At 39.1% G+C, this 15,839-nt stretch overlaps 1 protein-coding gene and 1 non-coding gene across 2 annotated transcripts; one reads left to right on the forward strand and one right to left on the reverse strand.

Annotated features, from left to right (window-relative positions):
* The first annotated feature begins 657 nt into the window (after nucleotides 1–657).
* LOC145564657 (small nucleolar RNA R71) lies at nucleotides 658–764 on the forward strand. The gene has a single exon (XR_014094878.1). It is a non-coding gene; the product is annotated as a small nucleolar RNA R71 (small nucleolar RNA).
* Nucleotides 765–4,086: 3,322 nt separating this feature from the next.
* Nucleotides 4,087–5,742, reverse strand: LOC145632493 (uncharacterized). Its single transcript, XM_081684877.1, has 2 exons — nucleotides 4,208–5,742; nucleotides 4,087–4,150 (listed from the first exon to the last, which is right to left on the reverse strand). The coding sequence occupies exons 1-2, from the start codon at nucleotides 5,740–5,742 to the stop codon at nucleotides 4,087–4,089; spliced, it is 1,599 nt and encodes a 532-aa protein (XP_081541003.1).
* Nucleotides 5,743–15,839: the final 10,097 nt, after the last annotated feature.

A 15,839-nucleotide genomic window follows, 5' to 3' on the forward strand; every position in this document is an offset into this window, starting at 1 on the left:
GGGGTTCAAGCTAGTGGGATTTTAAAGCTTGAAATTATTCCCTACACCAGCATTGCTTAAATTTCTACCAAAGCAGGGTCGGAAGATGAGGAGGATTGTTGTGGTTGGTTCTTCTAGCCAGCATTGGGATGGTAATATTTCTACTGTTGTCGTTGTGGCACCAGTTCTTGTGGTGGATTTTGGACATTGGTGCTCCGGTAGGAAAGGTACGGATGATTCCGGTACCCAGGATTGTATGTGTTGGAGTATGGGTTATTCTGCCTATAAGCTTGAAAGTCATTAACTTGCTCCACGGAACTCCTGCAATCTTGCTCCCAATGACCTAATATTCCACAATTTTCACAGAAAGCCTCATTAGCATTATTATTAATTGCAGAAACATTAGCTATATTAGCAGTGCTAAGATTATCTAATTTCTGGCAGATAGAGGTTAATTGAGCTTGCAAAAAGGATACAGAGTCAACACTATGCTTCCCCTTATTAGCAAAGCCTCTAGGATTCCCATATTGGGAATTATGTATCGCCATATCTTCAATAACTTGACCTGCATCATCAACATTAAGATTCATAAACCTCCCACTACCTGCAGAGTCTAAGATTATTCTAGATGAATTTCCAATGTCGTTGTAAAAGGCTTGGATTAACTGCCATTGTGCCAAATTATGGTGGGGGCATTCTCTTTGTAGGTCCTTGAACCTCTCCCAAGCCTCATATAAAGTTTCATCAGCTTCTTGGGCAAAGTTCTTAATTGCACTTCGTAGTACGGCTGTTCTCTCTACAGGATAATATTTGTTATAAAAATTCAAAACAAGAGTTTCCCAGTCAGTTATACCAAGTGCAGTTCTATTTAATCCATTAAACCATAATTTGGATTTTCCAGTTAAAGAAAAAGGAAAGAGAATCTCCCTAATTTGGTCTTGTGTGACCCCAGCTTGCCTGATGGTATTACAGTACTGACAATAGTCTGCAATATGAAGATTTGGGTCTTCACCCTTAGCTCCACTAAATTGCTTCCTTTCTATCATGTTATAAATTGGGGTTTAATCTCAAACTATACCCCATCAAGAGCCGGAGTGGGAGTAAGGTGTGGAAAATCTGTAAGCTTTGGTTGTGAGTAATCACTAAGCTTCTTTGGAGCCGTCATCTCTGATTCTGGATCTGAAGATAGCTCTGAATCGCTAGAATCAGTTGGAGGATCTCGGTGATTGTTATCATCACCAGAATCCGCCAGAATTTGCTTGTAAAGGTTCTTCTGTCTATGGAAGGATCGTTCGATCTCAGGATCGAATGGGATGTATTCTGATCTAGAACACCTGGGCATAAACAAACAAAACTAAAAGCAAATATGAGACTTGCCTCAAAGAACTAACGTTCTCTGAGACAAAAAGAAATAACCTAGACTACAGAAATAATCAGAAATAAAAATAAAACCGTTTCCCCGGCAACGACGCCAAATTTTGACAGGCTAAAGTCGTATCACCTAATCAAAAGTAATTCTTAAATCCTCTAACTAATGTAGATAGGGAAGTAGGGTCGAATCCACAGAGAAACGAGTCTTTCTATTCCTAATTAATTAATATAATCCAGATTATGAAGTAACCAAAATATAATGATTGAAGGAAACTAAACTACGAAGATTAAGAATAAGGAGAAAACAATTAATAAAAGGCCTAGGGCATAGGCTCACCAATAAATAATATTCCAGGGTAAATCATAGTAATCAATCATCAATGCATACATTAATCAGATCATAAAGGGCTTTCACTACGTATTACAATCACACAATTAATCTACCGGTATTAAATCTCATCTCTCGAATCTCGACTTAACCATTTATAAATTAACCTGCCTATTGAAACTAGACCTAAACATTAATTCTCATCTTTCGAATCTCGAACCAATATTGTTAAACTCATGCATAAAAGATCTACGCAAATCTAGTCACAGAGCATTAAATCAATCAATAGGAAATTAGTCTAGCATTGATAATCAACAACAATAAATTACCCCTTCATATTATTTATGGATCCCCACAAACCCTAGAAATATAACTACTCACACATAATAAAAACTAAACTAATCAAAGCAATAAAATAAGACATGATCAAAGGAATAAAATAAATAACTAAGATTAAGAGAAGAGAAATCGTTACCAAAGAAATCTGGAATTAAGAATAAAGTTAAGAACAAAGTATATGAGGGAGAAACTAATCTAAAAGCTAAGTAGAGAGAGAAAATCTAAGAAAGAATTAAGAAAAAGTAAAAGAAGATTCTAAACTCGCTTAACGGAAAAGTATTTATACTAAGCAAGAATCCTAAACTAAAACAAACTTAAACGACGCTAATCGTCTCTTAATAATAACACACGCCCGATCGGGCGCACCTTTTTTTCCTCAGATGTACTTCTTTGCGCCCGGCCGCTAGCCTTGCTTCCCTCGCCCGGCCGGGCGTGCCTCCGGGCGCCAGCCTCTTTGGCCGGGCGACACTCTTGGGCCACTATTTGGACTACGATTGGGCTCCAATTCTTCGGGCCAATTTGGGTTTCCTCTTCGGGTCTTGAATACTCGGTCCAAATGCCCCGGTATCACATATACCGAGCCCTTAATCACCGGTTCGATGACTCTAACCGGCCCTGGGCTATAGAGTCTTGTCGTGCTTCTCCAATGCTCGTAATCGCTCCATAATATCTCGGGAAAATGCTCCAAAAGTGCAAATCCCTGCAAAAGTCAACCAAATCTACGAAAACACTAGAAAACGCCAATTAGTAATATCTAAAGAGCCAAAAACACTATTAATTATGATCAAGGGATGGGGGTAAAATACTATATAAATTGGACATATCAGCAAGGCTTGTATGAGTGGCTAGTTATGCCATTTGGGCTCTCTAATGCTCCTAGCACTTTCATGAGGTCATAAATGAGGTACTTCACCCCTTCATTGGTAAATTTGTTGTTTATTTTGATGAAATACTTGTTTATAGCAAATGTGAACTTGATCATGTTAAACACTTGAGGCAAGTATTTGAAATATTGAGAAGTAGGCGGCTTTTTGCTTAGTTGGAAAAGTGTACTTTTATGGTGGATAGTATTGTTTTTCTTGGTTATGTGATTTCGAATGTAGGGATCTCAATGGACCCTAATAAAGTGGAGGCCATTCAATCTTGGCCTACTCCTACTACTCTCACTCAAGTTTGGAGTTTCCATGGTCTAGCTTCATTCTATCGAAGGTTTGTGAAGAATTTTAGCACTATTTTGGCCCCGGTGATCGAATGCATGAAGAAGGGTACTTTTGAGTGGACACCATCGGCTCAAAGGGATTTTGAGACCCTCAAGAAGAAGTTTTGTGAGGCTCCAATCTTAGCTCTTCCGAATTTTGATCAACCCTTTGAAGTTGAATGTGATGCTAGTGGGGTTGGAGTTGGAGCGGTTCTTGTGCAAGGAGGGAGGCCGGTTGCCTATTTTAGTGAGAAGCTTGGTGGAGCAAGAATGAGGTATAGTACCTATGACAAGGATTTCTATGCTATTGTGAGGGCTCTTGATCATTGGTCACATTACTTGAGGCCTAGACCATTTGTACTACACTCCGATCATGAATCTCTCAAGTACATCAATGGCTCTCATAAACTCAATGCAAGGCATGCCAAATGGGTTGAATTCCTCCAATCATTCACTTTCTCTTCTAAGTACAAGGAAGGGAAGAGTAATGTTGTCGTTGATGCTCTTTCTAGGAGGCATTGTATGATTGATGGGCGTTAGAACGGTCGCACATTCCACACTTAATCAAACACATTTATTAGCAAACACCTTACAAACCAAGCATAATGATAAGTAAGAGTTCGGTCCACAAGGAACGGGATATGGTTGCTAAAGATCTTAACACTTAAGTTTTTTTTGGTAAATAGAGAATTTTATTACCAAAAAGGGAAAGTTACAACTTACAAACCAAAGTTGCAACAACAACAAACACTAAAAGACCTAAACCAGGCCAAACCACCACCAACAGCCTAAAAACCAGCCTAGCCACCTTCTAGGAAGGGTTCTAGAGAGGTTTAGAGGCACCTACTGGACTCAGAGTCCCAGCCACCTTTTAGGAAGGGTTCTGGGAATCAGGACCAGACAAAGAAACACTACAAAACAGCAGAACAAAGGATCTGCAAATAACAGGCAGAAAAAACAAACCAGCAAAAGCCAATAAAAACAAAAATTACAGGATTAACAAATGTCTATCAGCCTTAGAGCATCTACAAGCAACAACAAATAGAATGTCTCTAATCACATTTCCAGCAGACTTGCAGCTTCCTGTAAAGATCACAGCATTCCTCTGCAACCAAATCTGGTAAACAGCTTCAGCAAAGCACATCCCTAAAAGCTTGTTCTTAGGTTTAGATTTCCTGCAAACCTTAGAGACCCAAGCTAATTCAGCATCAAACTGGTTAATAGTTCTCTTATAGCCCAAGACTTTGAGAACTTGCACCCAAACATTTTTGCTAAAAGAACAATAAAAAAACAGGTGCTGTACATTTTCAAAACTCTGATTACAGAGAAAACAGACAGGGTCACAATTGATGTTCCAGCTAAGCAATCTGTCTTTAGTCACAAGCCTGTTTTTGACACTAAGCCAAGTAACAAATAAACTCTTTGGAGAGGCAGCATTATTACAATCCACCCTTCTCCATTCAACCTTGGGAACTTGTAAGTTAAGGTACTGATATATTTTTTTGATCTTCACCTTACAACAATACATTATAGACTCCCAGTTGCCAATAGTGTCAATAATAGCCCTGCATTTCAAAATTCTTTTGAGAACCCAAGAGCATTTCTTAGGAGCATCCATACCCCACCAAGGTTTGTTTTTGAAATAATAGGCGTGGACCCATTTGACCCATAAACTGTTAGCTTTGTGAGCCAGATCCCAAAGTAATTTGGTGATAGCAGAAAGATTCCACTCGGGAAGAGAGATAACATTCCACCCACCACTGACCTTAGGAAGACAAACCTGGGACCAAGAAACTAGAGATTTCTTTGAGGGATTAGCTTTCCCAGTCCAAAGAAAAACTTTAAATCTTGATTCAATTTCTTTTAAAATCTTCTTAGGAAGGACAAAAATTTGAGCCCAATAGGTTTGAATACCAAAAAGGACACTTTTAACCAACTGTAATCTACCAGCATAAGAAAGAAACCTGGCAGCCCATCCATTAATTCTAGCAGTCACCTTATCCACCAAAGGTTTGCACTGAGCAATAGTAAGTTTCTTTGAGGAAAGAGGAACCCCAAGGTATCTAAAAGGGATAATCCCAGGAGCAACACAAACCAAAGATCTAAGAATAGCCTGCTCATTCTCAGGTACACCACCAAAGTAAACCTCACTCTTATCCAAATTTGCAGAGAGCCCTGAAGCTTCAGAGAACTTGGTGAAAGCTTGGAAAAGAAGAGTAACAGAACCACAGTCAGCCCTAGAGAACATAAGTAAATCATCAGCAAACATGAGATGAGTCAAATTCATTTTCTCACATCTAGGGTGATAATTGAAGTCAGGATTCTGCTTCAGTTCAAAAAGACATCTGGATAAATATTCCATCCCAATTGCAAAGAGAAAAGGGGACATAGGGTCACCTTGCCTAAGTCCCTTTCTAGCAGGAAAAGGTTTGGAAGGAATCCCATTGATCAAAATAGAGAAAATAACAGTAGAAAGACATCCCCTAATCCAGTTAATAAACTGAGCAGGAAAGCCAAGTTCAGCCATAGCAGTTTCAAGAAAACTCCATTCAACTGAATCATAAGCTTTTTAAAGATCAACCTTGAGCATACACCTTGGAGTGATATACTTGTGGCTATAACCCTTTATTAATTCAGTTGCAAGCAATATGTTATCACCTATATGCTTGCCAGGAATAAACCCAGCCTGAGCACTATCAATAATCTCATGAAGCACAGAAGCCAACCTAGCAGTCAAAATTTTAGAGATCAACTTATACAAGATTGTACAGCAGGCAATTGGCCTGTAATCTTTAGCATAGGAAGGATTCTGTACCTTGGGGACTAAGGTAACAGTAGTACAATTCCATTGCTTAGCCATATTGCCAGTGTTAAAGAAATGCAGCACACCAGCATAAACCTCAAATTTCACAATATTCCAAGTTTTCTTAAAGAACAAGGAATTGAAACCATCAATACCAGGGGCTTTAGTATTATCAATTCCCTTAAGAGCCAAGTCAATCTCCTCAATAGTCACAGGGGCAATAAGGGAGTCTTGAGCAGTTCTAGTTAATTGCTTTCCTTTCCTCATTGTATTCAGGTCCACCCCAGGAAGAGCAAAAGCTCTAGAACCAAGAAGTTTCTTATAGAAACCAGTGATCTCATCCTCTATATCAGCAGGGGTCTTAAGGAGAACATCATGTTCTGTATATATAGTGTCAATTTTATTCCTGCATTGCCTTTGCTTCATGACTGAGAAGAAATAGTGATTATTCCCATCACCAAGCTGCATCCAATCAATCCTAGCTTTTTGCCTATAGACACTTTCCTGGATGCCAAGCCAGAGCTTGACATTTTCAATAGCTTCCATCTCCAAATTATACAAATCAGCATTAGTGGTATCACTAGAGATTTGCTGCTGAATATCAATAAGATGGTTCTGAGCAGAATCAAGTTTAGCATCAATGTCCCCAAATTTCTGAGTATTCAGAGATTTGAGAGCAGCCTTAACTTGCTTGAGCTTATGCCAGATGTCAATCATAGGATTTCCAGAACTGGAGTTTTGCCAAGCAGTTTCAACAATAGACACAAAATTGTCATGCTCAGCCAAAAAATTAAGAAACCTAAAAGGTCTCCCTTTCCCAGACATCACATGAAAAATCTCATAGACAATAGGGTTATGATCAGAGAGAGAGGGGGGTAAGTACATTGCTTCAACATGACCATAACAGTTAATCCACTCTTGATTAACAAAACCTCTATCAATCCTGGAGAAGGTTCTAGGACCCATATGGGTTTTGTTGCACCAAGAGAAAAAAGAACCCTTGCTCTTAATCTCAACAAGAGCCAGGTGATCAATACAATGCTGAAAGTCTCTAGTCTCATAGTCAGAAACAACAGCTCCATTCAGTCTATCTTCAGCAGACAAAATAGAGTTAAAGTCTCCAGTACATAACCAAGGCAAGAGAGTACTAGGTAGCCCTTTAAGATCAGCCCATAATTGCAATATGTCTTGAATAGTATGCAAACCATAAACAAAGGTAACCACAATTTGAGTCTGCAGATTTTTAGTGCTGAGTAAACAATGAATAAACTGCTCAGTAGAATGAAGAACATCCAAAGTAAGACACTCAGCTTTCCACCCCACCCAAATTCTGCCTTTAGGAGAGTGAGTATAGTTACAATGCCAAGACCAAGAGATGCCTAACTTCCTCTGAATACTCACACTATTTTTAATTTTAACTTTGGTTTCCAAAAGACACATAACATCAATCTTTTGATTAGAGAGTAGCTTCTTGACAGAAACTACCTTCCCAGGGTCATTAAGACCCCTTATGTTCCATGAAAGGACTATCATTTCCCTAAAGAGGGATTACCATCACCCCCGTTAGGACCATCAATTTCATCAACAATATCAGCAACATCAGCACTATCATTAATCAAAGGAAGGTAAGTGTTTGAGCTTGAGACAGGAAAAGTAATCTGCCTGTTAGCTTTTTGCTTTGATTTTTTTCCCATGAACTTGCCACTCTTCTGGCTTCTGAATCTGAACATGAGGCTCTGGAGTAACCTTAACAGGTTCAGAGGCTGTATTTTCAGCAGTGACTGTCTTAGGGACCCACACCTTCTTAACCTGAGCTTGTGCAGTCTTCTGATCACCAGTGTGCCTCTTCTTTTGCACAAGCTTTTGAGGAACAGCACAGTCATGCCCCACCTTGTTACACTTCTTGCAAAATGGTGGTGTCCATTCAAATAGAACCTTGATCTCAATCAGTTCACCAGCAGGGCTCTCAACCCAAACAGAGTTAGGCAGGGGTTTAGTAACATCAACTTCCACAAGGAGTCTAGCAAAGGAAACCCTTAACTGCTTAGATGTACATTCATCAGCACACACTGGAACACCAAGCAAACTACCAATTCTACTTAAGGTTTCAGCTCCCCAGCAGTTCAATGGCAAATTAGGCAGCTTAATCCATAAGGGAATAGTTCTTAAAATCTCAGCATGAAAATCAAACTTATCCGACCAAGCTTTAACAATAGCTGGCTTACCAAAAAACATATGCGGACCAGAACATAATATGACATTCTTATCATCAACAGATTTCAAATTGATTATAAAATACCCCTCATCATGCCAAAAAATATCTGGTTTAGCTATATTACTCCAATTATCAACAACAAACTTAGAAACAGCAGAAATAGTAGGGGAATAACCAACAACATAGAAAATAATAGCATTACCCCATTTCTTATTACCCTCGCAAATATCAGCAGAGCTTAGCTTAGCAATCGATTTGCCATCTCTAATCTCAGGAGCAATGAAAGACAGAGAGGTCCCTTTTTCATTGAGCTTCCCTTTGAATAAATCCTTCCATTCTTCAGTAGCAGCCTCAGGAACTTGATTCGAGCTATCAGGAACCCCAGAAGCTTCAGGAATAGCAGCAGAAGGAGCTATCGGGTTCTGATTTTGCTTAGAAACCAATGGAACAGTAACCGCAGAAACCCTAGTAACTGTTCCATTGGATCTAAATTGAGATTGAGCAATCGAACTTCTATAAGACCTTTCCAGTATCCTTACTTCACCTCTGGATATCATTCCACCAGATGGATGCACCAGATGTAGAGGGGGAGTTACCAGTTCATCTTCTTCAGCAATCGGTTCTGATGATGAGATTCCAGATTTTCTTAGATTATCCAGAGTCTTATCAATGGGAGCATGATTAGTGTTTTGCGGGAGTGGAGTTGAGGATTTCTTCTTTCGAGCCATGATGATGAAGATGCTAGATGAAAACCCGACCTAGCAAGCTGAAATTGCCATGGAAATCGCCTAGAGAGAAAGTCAACAGAAAGTCAACGCTTGCAAAACTCCAATAGATAACCCTTAACACTTAAGTTAATTCGAAGTCTATGGTCAATTGGGGTTCGTCAAGTAGACAAACAAACTATGATTCTAAATTGATGGATTAAAGACACTAGGGAATGGGATCCACTCAACCAAGGCAATTAGGCAAACGGGGAGTAAAATAGACAAGGTATAGCAAGGACAATATGTAAAATCGACCTCATGCAATTAGAAAACAACTCACACTATTAAACTTAGATTCCTCATTAGTCTAGCAATAGACGATACATAATCAAATTGCAATAAGTAATGACATACTCAATTTACATTCCCATGTCAAACTAAGCGTATCATGCTATCAAGCTCCTAAGTCTAGGGTAGCTAATCCTATCATGAAGAACTAACAAGAAATCTCATATAATCAATTTAATTGCAATACAAACATCAATGCTTCTCCCACATTTGCATAATTAACCCAAAAGGTTGAGCTTCACCCAACCCCTAGCAAGTAGACTACTCACAACTCATGTTTATCAACATGCACACAAGTATTAGGGTTCTAACTTCTTCAATAATTGGGGAAAAGTGATTAACAATTGAAATAACTATCATCCAATAACAAATTATCAAGAACTAAGAAGATTTAAATATCATGCAAGAACAAATAAAATCAGAAATTGAATGGAGAAAAGTAGAAGGAAGTTACTAATTGAAGCTTGGAAATGTTGAATACAAAGTGCCAATTATTGTGGATGAATCTTGAAACAAACTATTACAATGATTAATTTGATGAAATCTAAGCTAAATTAATGTTTCAAACTAAGAGGAGTTTCTAAAAACTAGGCTATTTCTGTCTAAGTTACAAAAGAACTAAAGGGGAAGTATTTATACTCCCCGAAACACATAGGGAAATTCGTCAAAAGAAAACGGATTCCCAGCGAAGGAGTGCCCGCTCCACCTGAGGAGCGCCCGCTCCACGGCCAGGAGCGCCCGCTCCAGAATGCTGCACGCCCTCTCCAGCTGTCTTCAGAATACAAACAGTTTTAAAAGTTTGGTGTAGACGTCGTTTGAAGTGCGCCTACGTTAAAGCATGTGGTGATTATGCTTGGCACTCATAGGAAGTGGGAATTGACATAATACGATTATGGACAAGGAAAGTAGGGAGCCGCCAACAAGTTTTTAAGGAACTTGTAAACCGTTCACGGATCATAAAAGGCAACCACGATAAAGGGACAACGATAGGCAACAACGATTGACCCGTGAAGGTTTCTCCCCATTCATAATCCATGAGATTACTGACTCCATATGGTTCGGAACCACGAAAGGAGGATCGGGGATGATGGTACGAAGTGAGTCATGGAGTCACATTCGCCCGTATTGGCCTCTACTCGATTCTTATAGTGAAAAGTGATTCCTGCGATCTCAAAGGCATACAAATAGAGATTCAATTCGCTCCAAACTATTATTAAGCTAAATTGGTTAAATATTAATGCAACACATAATTCTAAAATATTTGTGATCACTTGAATTAAATAACAAGATTAAAAAGGAACCTAAACCGGTTGTCCAAATTATCTTATTAGGCGTGATTTTCAATTACATATTCCCTTTAAACATGCAATATGGTGATCAATAACTAATTATAGAATAAACATTAATATTGGAAGCAATTCAACAATAATTCCAACAATATAAAATCATTAGAAAAATAATAGAAATAAAAGGAACATAATTCTTACTTTGATTATGTTTGCTTGCAACTATAAAATAATAAACGAGTTAGTAACTTCAAGGAAGTAATAATAAAACAATAATTAAATTAAATTAAATTAAATAGAGTTGATTTGGGGCCAAACCCTCAGACAGTTCTACCTTTCACGCCTTGGCTTAAGGACAGAACCACGAGTAAAGTATGGACTCCTTGGAGTGCTTGAAGAAGGAATTTTGAAAGAAGAAGGGTAGGCTAGTGTTTAGGCTAGATCATAGAGGAGAGAAAAATGGAGAATTAATTGATGCCCCGTACATCAGAAATGTGCTGAGGGAACACACGGAACCCTAAAAAGATAAAAACCCTAAAAAAAGCACCGCGACACGGCAAAGGGCACCGTGACACGGGAAATCCCACCGTCAGACATGGAACATTCCCGTGACACGGTGGACTGCTGTGTGACGCGGGAAGTATTTAGTGAACGGGGAACAAAACGCGTTAAGGGTTTACGCGGAAAGGACACGGAAACCCCCGTGTCACAGCAGGTGCCCCGTGTCACGGGAAATCATACCGTCAGACGGGGCAGTTTCCCGTGACACGGTGGACAAATGCTGTGACGTGGGAGTCTGTAGTCCGTTTTTCCTTCTAAATTCATTTTTTAACCCTAATTTCGTTCAGCATTTTAAGTGCCGATTGATAATTTCGGGCCATTTCTGATTTATTATTATTATTTGGGCTAAAATAAATAAATAAATAAAATAAAATAAAAGGTTTGGGCCAAAATAAATAATAAAACAATAAAATAAAATAAAAAAAAGGTTTGGGCTGAAATTAAAAAAATTATGCTTTGACTAAACATCAAGACTGATCCATGGACTATTCAAAAATTGAATTTAATTAAATACGATTTTTTAAGCACTCTCGGGATTAAATACTGAACCCGACCAATAGTGGCGGTGAAAGGTTGTTCATCATTGGGTTTGGTTTTGGGGAGACATTTTTAGGTGTCTACATTTGGGGAGGAGCGTCCGCTCCTCACAGGGTGCACTTGGCATTAAGTTTGGCAGAAACTTGGCAGAAGGTTTGGAGCGCCCGCTCCTAAGGGGTGCACGCTCGCTCTAGCTGGAGTGCCCTCTCCATTCTCTAATTTTCTTGCCTTGAACACAAACCATGCATCGAATGCTTGCCAAATTGAGTCAATAGACCTGCAAAACATGGACAAACACAAACCAAGAGGGGGCAAGGCCGAGACAAAATATTTTCATTCAAAAACGGGTTAGAAAGAGGGGAAATGAATGCAAAATCGGGTTTAACTTAACACAATAAGTGGTCAAATAAACCACTTATCAAATCCCCCCAAACTAGCCAAATGCTTGTCCTCAAGCAATTCACATTGCCCAAAAAAAACCCCAAGATCAATTTGCTTAAAGAAAAGCACATGCATGATTCAAGAATCCTTAAGCAATAAAACTCGAGCATGAGGTATATGCCTAAGATCAACCACGGTCATGACTAGCTAAGGCCTAGCTAACCTTCCCGAAAATACTCAACTCAAGCCTATTCAACACATCTTACTGCGTCCTTATTAAAAAGTTAAAATCTCCCCTAATGGTAGTGCCTCGTGACTCCTCGAAGGAGCTGGAAAAACATAGATAAAGCGGGTTTCAAAACACTCGACATCTCAATGAAAAAGTACTCCATATGCTTGTGAGTCAACTCCCTCCACCGACAAAGGCTTCCACTACTCTCCTAATCATTGCAAAACTCAAGGACTATGACACAAAGCTAAGGCATATATAGAACTAGAAGTGTTTTGCAATTTGAGCCAACTAGAATGTATCGTTAAGAGCAAACCTTAAGAGGCTCCTAACCTTGACCCAAGTTACAACCATGAATGGACTTTTAAGAGTACACCCCCAAGCTTGTTTGGTTGCTAGGGAGGTGACAATATATTACTTCTTGGCATTTTCCCTTTTTTTTCTATTCATCATTCATTTTATTTCTTTTTTTTTTTTGCAAAAAAAACTTGGGTATTTACATCACTATCTACTAATTACAAAGAACTAATAAATAAATAAATAAATAAACTATGGAAATGGTAATAAAAGAAATAAGGGGAAAAAAAATAGGGAAATTCTCTTTGGTGAACTCCAACTTTTTAATTTTCTAAGTGGTAAACATTCTTAAAATTTATTATAAATGGTAAACCTAAATTTTTTATATTAAGTCAATTACAACATTAATGATAAATTTTAACCAGATATTTAACCATAGTTAGTTAGTTAGTTTTTCTTTTTTTTTTTTTTAATTTTTTTTAATTTTATTTATTTATTTATTTATTTATTTTATTTATTTATTTTTAATTTGCATTTATTTTAGAAGTATTTTTTAATATTATTTTTAAAAAAATCCCACAACCAACTCCTCCCCTACCCAACCAGCCACCCTATACCCCCAACCCCGATCTCCCTGCTCCCAGCTCGGCGCTGGCCGCACCAAGACCGTCCTCCCCCAGCGTCGGCGCTGCATCGACAACCCTCGGCCCTCCCCCTGTCTCGTCCCCTTGAACCACAAACCCCCTTCCTCGAAACCTTCCCCCTTCCCCATGAAAACCCATTGTTAAAACCAGAAAGGTGGATCTAATAGACGGCGACTTAAGGTGGATGCGGCGAAATTTGCAGCGGGATTAATGGGTAAGATCGATAGAAGAGTTCTCTGATGAAATTTGATGATTTTCCAAGTAAAGGAGAGAGAATTGAAGTTGATTTGTCGCTGCTATTTTGATGGTGTTACGGGTGGTGCTGGGGTTGGTGGTTGTTGAAATTGAGGAGGTAAAGGGAGGGGGTGGCCAGCAATGGGGAGGAGAAGAGAGAGGGTGGCCAAAATTGGGAAGAAGAAGGGAGCCGGTGGTTGGTGCTGGGTTCGGGTAGGGGTCAATGGTTGGGGCTGTCAGGATCTGGGTTTGGGAGATGTCGGGATGGAGGAATTGGGGAAAGAGAGAAGGTAGGGTGGGGGAGGTCGGCGTCGCCGGCCGAGAATGGGGGAGGTCGAGCGTCTCCGGCAGAGACATGGCTGCCAGCAGAGGAGGGGCTGCTGGTGGCTGGGTTGGGAGGGGGGAGGTGTTTTTTTTTTATATATATATATAAAATTATATTTTTAAAATAATTTAGTTATTTAAAAAAATAAAAAATTAACTATGGTTAAGGATTTTTATTAAAATAACACTTATCAATGGTAATAAAAAATTTAGGTTTACCATTGATAATAAAATTTAAGAATGTTTACTACTTAGAAAATTAAAAAGTTGGAGTTCACCAAAGAGAATTTCCCAAAAAAATATATGCCTTAACCTTTTGTGAATAAACAATACATGACACCTTTTATCAATACTAAGAGTAGTTTAGGCCACGGTCTTGGGAGTTGAGACTCAAGTTCTCGATCTAGGTACTAAATCAAAGAGGATCCTTGCCACTCATGCAAAATGTAGTAGGCTTGAAAAATATTAAAACCTCACTTTTTTGGAACAATGTGGGATCAAATACTACCTTTCGGGGATCAAATTCCTTTGAGATAAGCGACACCATCTTACCACAAACCTAGACTTTAAGTCTCGTACATTCGGGAAATTTATTCTCACACTAGCCTAAACTAGTCAATTCTATGTTCAACGACCTAGGGCATCTAAACCATGCTCGAAATTTTATTACAAAAAGAAAACAAGAATCCATTACATACAATCCAATATCATCATTGCAAACCGATCAAAGGAAAGCAAACTTTTTTTTTTTTTTTTCAAAGCTCTTTTTTCATTTTTTTTAAAAAGCTGAAAATGGGGGAAAGGAGAACTAATTAAAGAATTTGGATATTAGGGTTTTGGATATTAGGGAATTTGGATATTAGAGGGGTTAGAAGATAAGAAAAAGAAATTTGGATATTAGGGAAAACCATCATCATTAATACACACAAATCATCATCAAAGATCATCATCAAGAAAGACCAAGAGCAATACCAATCAACCCATGATACCAACCCTCATACAAACCAACCAAAGCATAATCATATCAAAGCCATAGATAAGATGCTCCAAATAGCACACGCATAAGGAGAAGTGAGACAAAAACATCAATATGGAATTGTTCTAGCCTAGGCATACCATATAATCGTGAAAAGGGCAACAACCAACCTAAAATAGGCATGTAATCTAGAACATAAAACCATATGATTCCTACCACAAGTTCCAAAGGCTAAACTAAGCTATTCATGCCAAACATTCCACATACAAACTCAAACTTCTCCATACATATCACATAAAACATCATAAGAAAGCACATATCCTACCAAAACCAAAACCTACTTTTAGGCACAAAACCCCCCTAGACTTCCCCCTAAGCTAGACATTTGAATACCGTTCCCACAAAATATGGACACAAAGAGGACAACTCTCCTCCCAAGCTAGAACTCGACACCGCCCTCGGTGTTACAAATGACGGGAAAGGAGAGAAGGGAACGGTAAAATCAAAAGTCTAAGACTACTCCCGATCACTCCTCCCTACTCGACGATGGCAAGAAATTGTAGCTAGGATCTACATTTCCGGAGTAGGAAGGTTGATCCAAATAGGGAGGAAGATCATAGTTGGGGCAATTACGGTAATGGCCGTAATCCGGTGCATTACTAGTGCCCCAACCACCATCATACCCGGGTGGAAACCCAAAGTATCCCCTTTGGGGGTGGTTAGCGATGTTCTCGGGAGTCCTTCTACCACATGTCTCGGGGACGTGGTAGTAAGAGGGGTCCCCCCGAAAATTACAACCTCCGGGTTGTGTATAATCGTAGGGAGGGAAGGAACGTAGCTCCGAAATGGAGCTACGAGGTCCTTGCTAATATGGATAGGTGGGTTGGTTGTCGTTCCAACCCGCAACTGGCCCTTCTTGAACGGGTCGGTAAGGATAGTTGACATAGGGGAGAAAGTCTCCCCTTTCAACGAGGTTTTGGTAGGACATTTGGGAGACATAACTTTGATATTCATTTTCTTGAAGAACTCTTTGGTTAGATAGGTTGAGATGGTGGATGGCCGACTCAAGGTTGAAGGAGGAA

The sequence above is a fragment of the Chenopodium album genome, chromosome 1, assembly GCF_948465745.1.
Source record: "Chenopodium album chromosome 1, dcCheAlbu1.1, whole genome shotgun sequence".
Lineage (NCBI taxonomy): Eukaryota > Viridiplantae > Streptophyta > Magnoliopsida > Caryophyllales > Amaranthaceae > Chenopodium > Chenopodium album.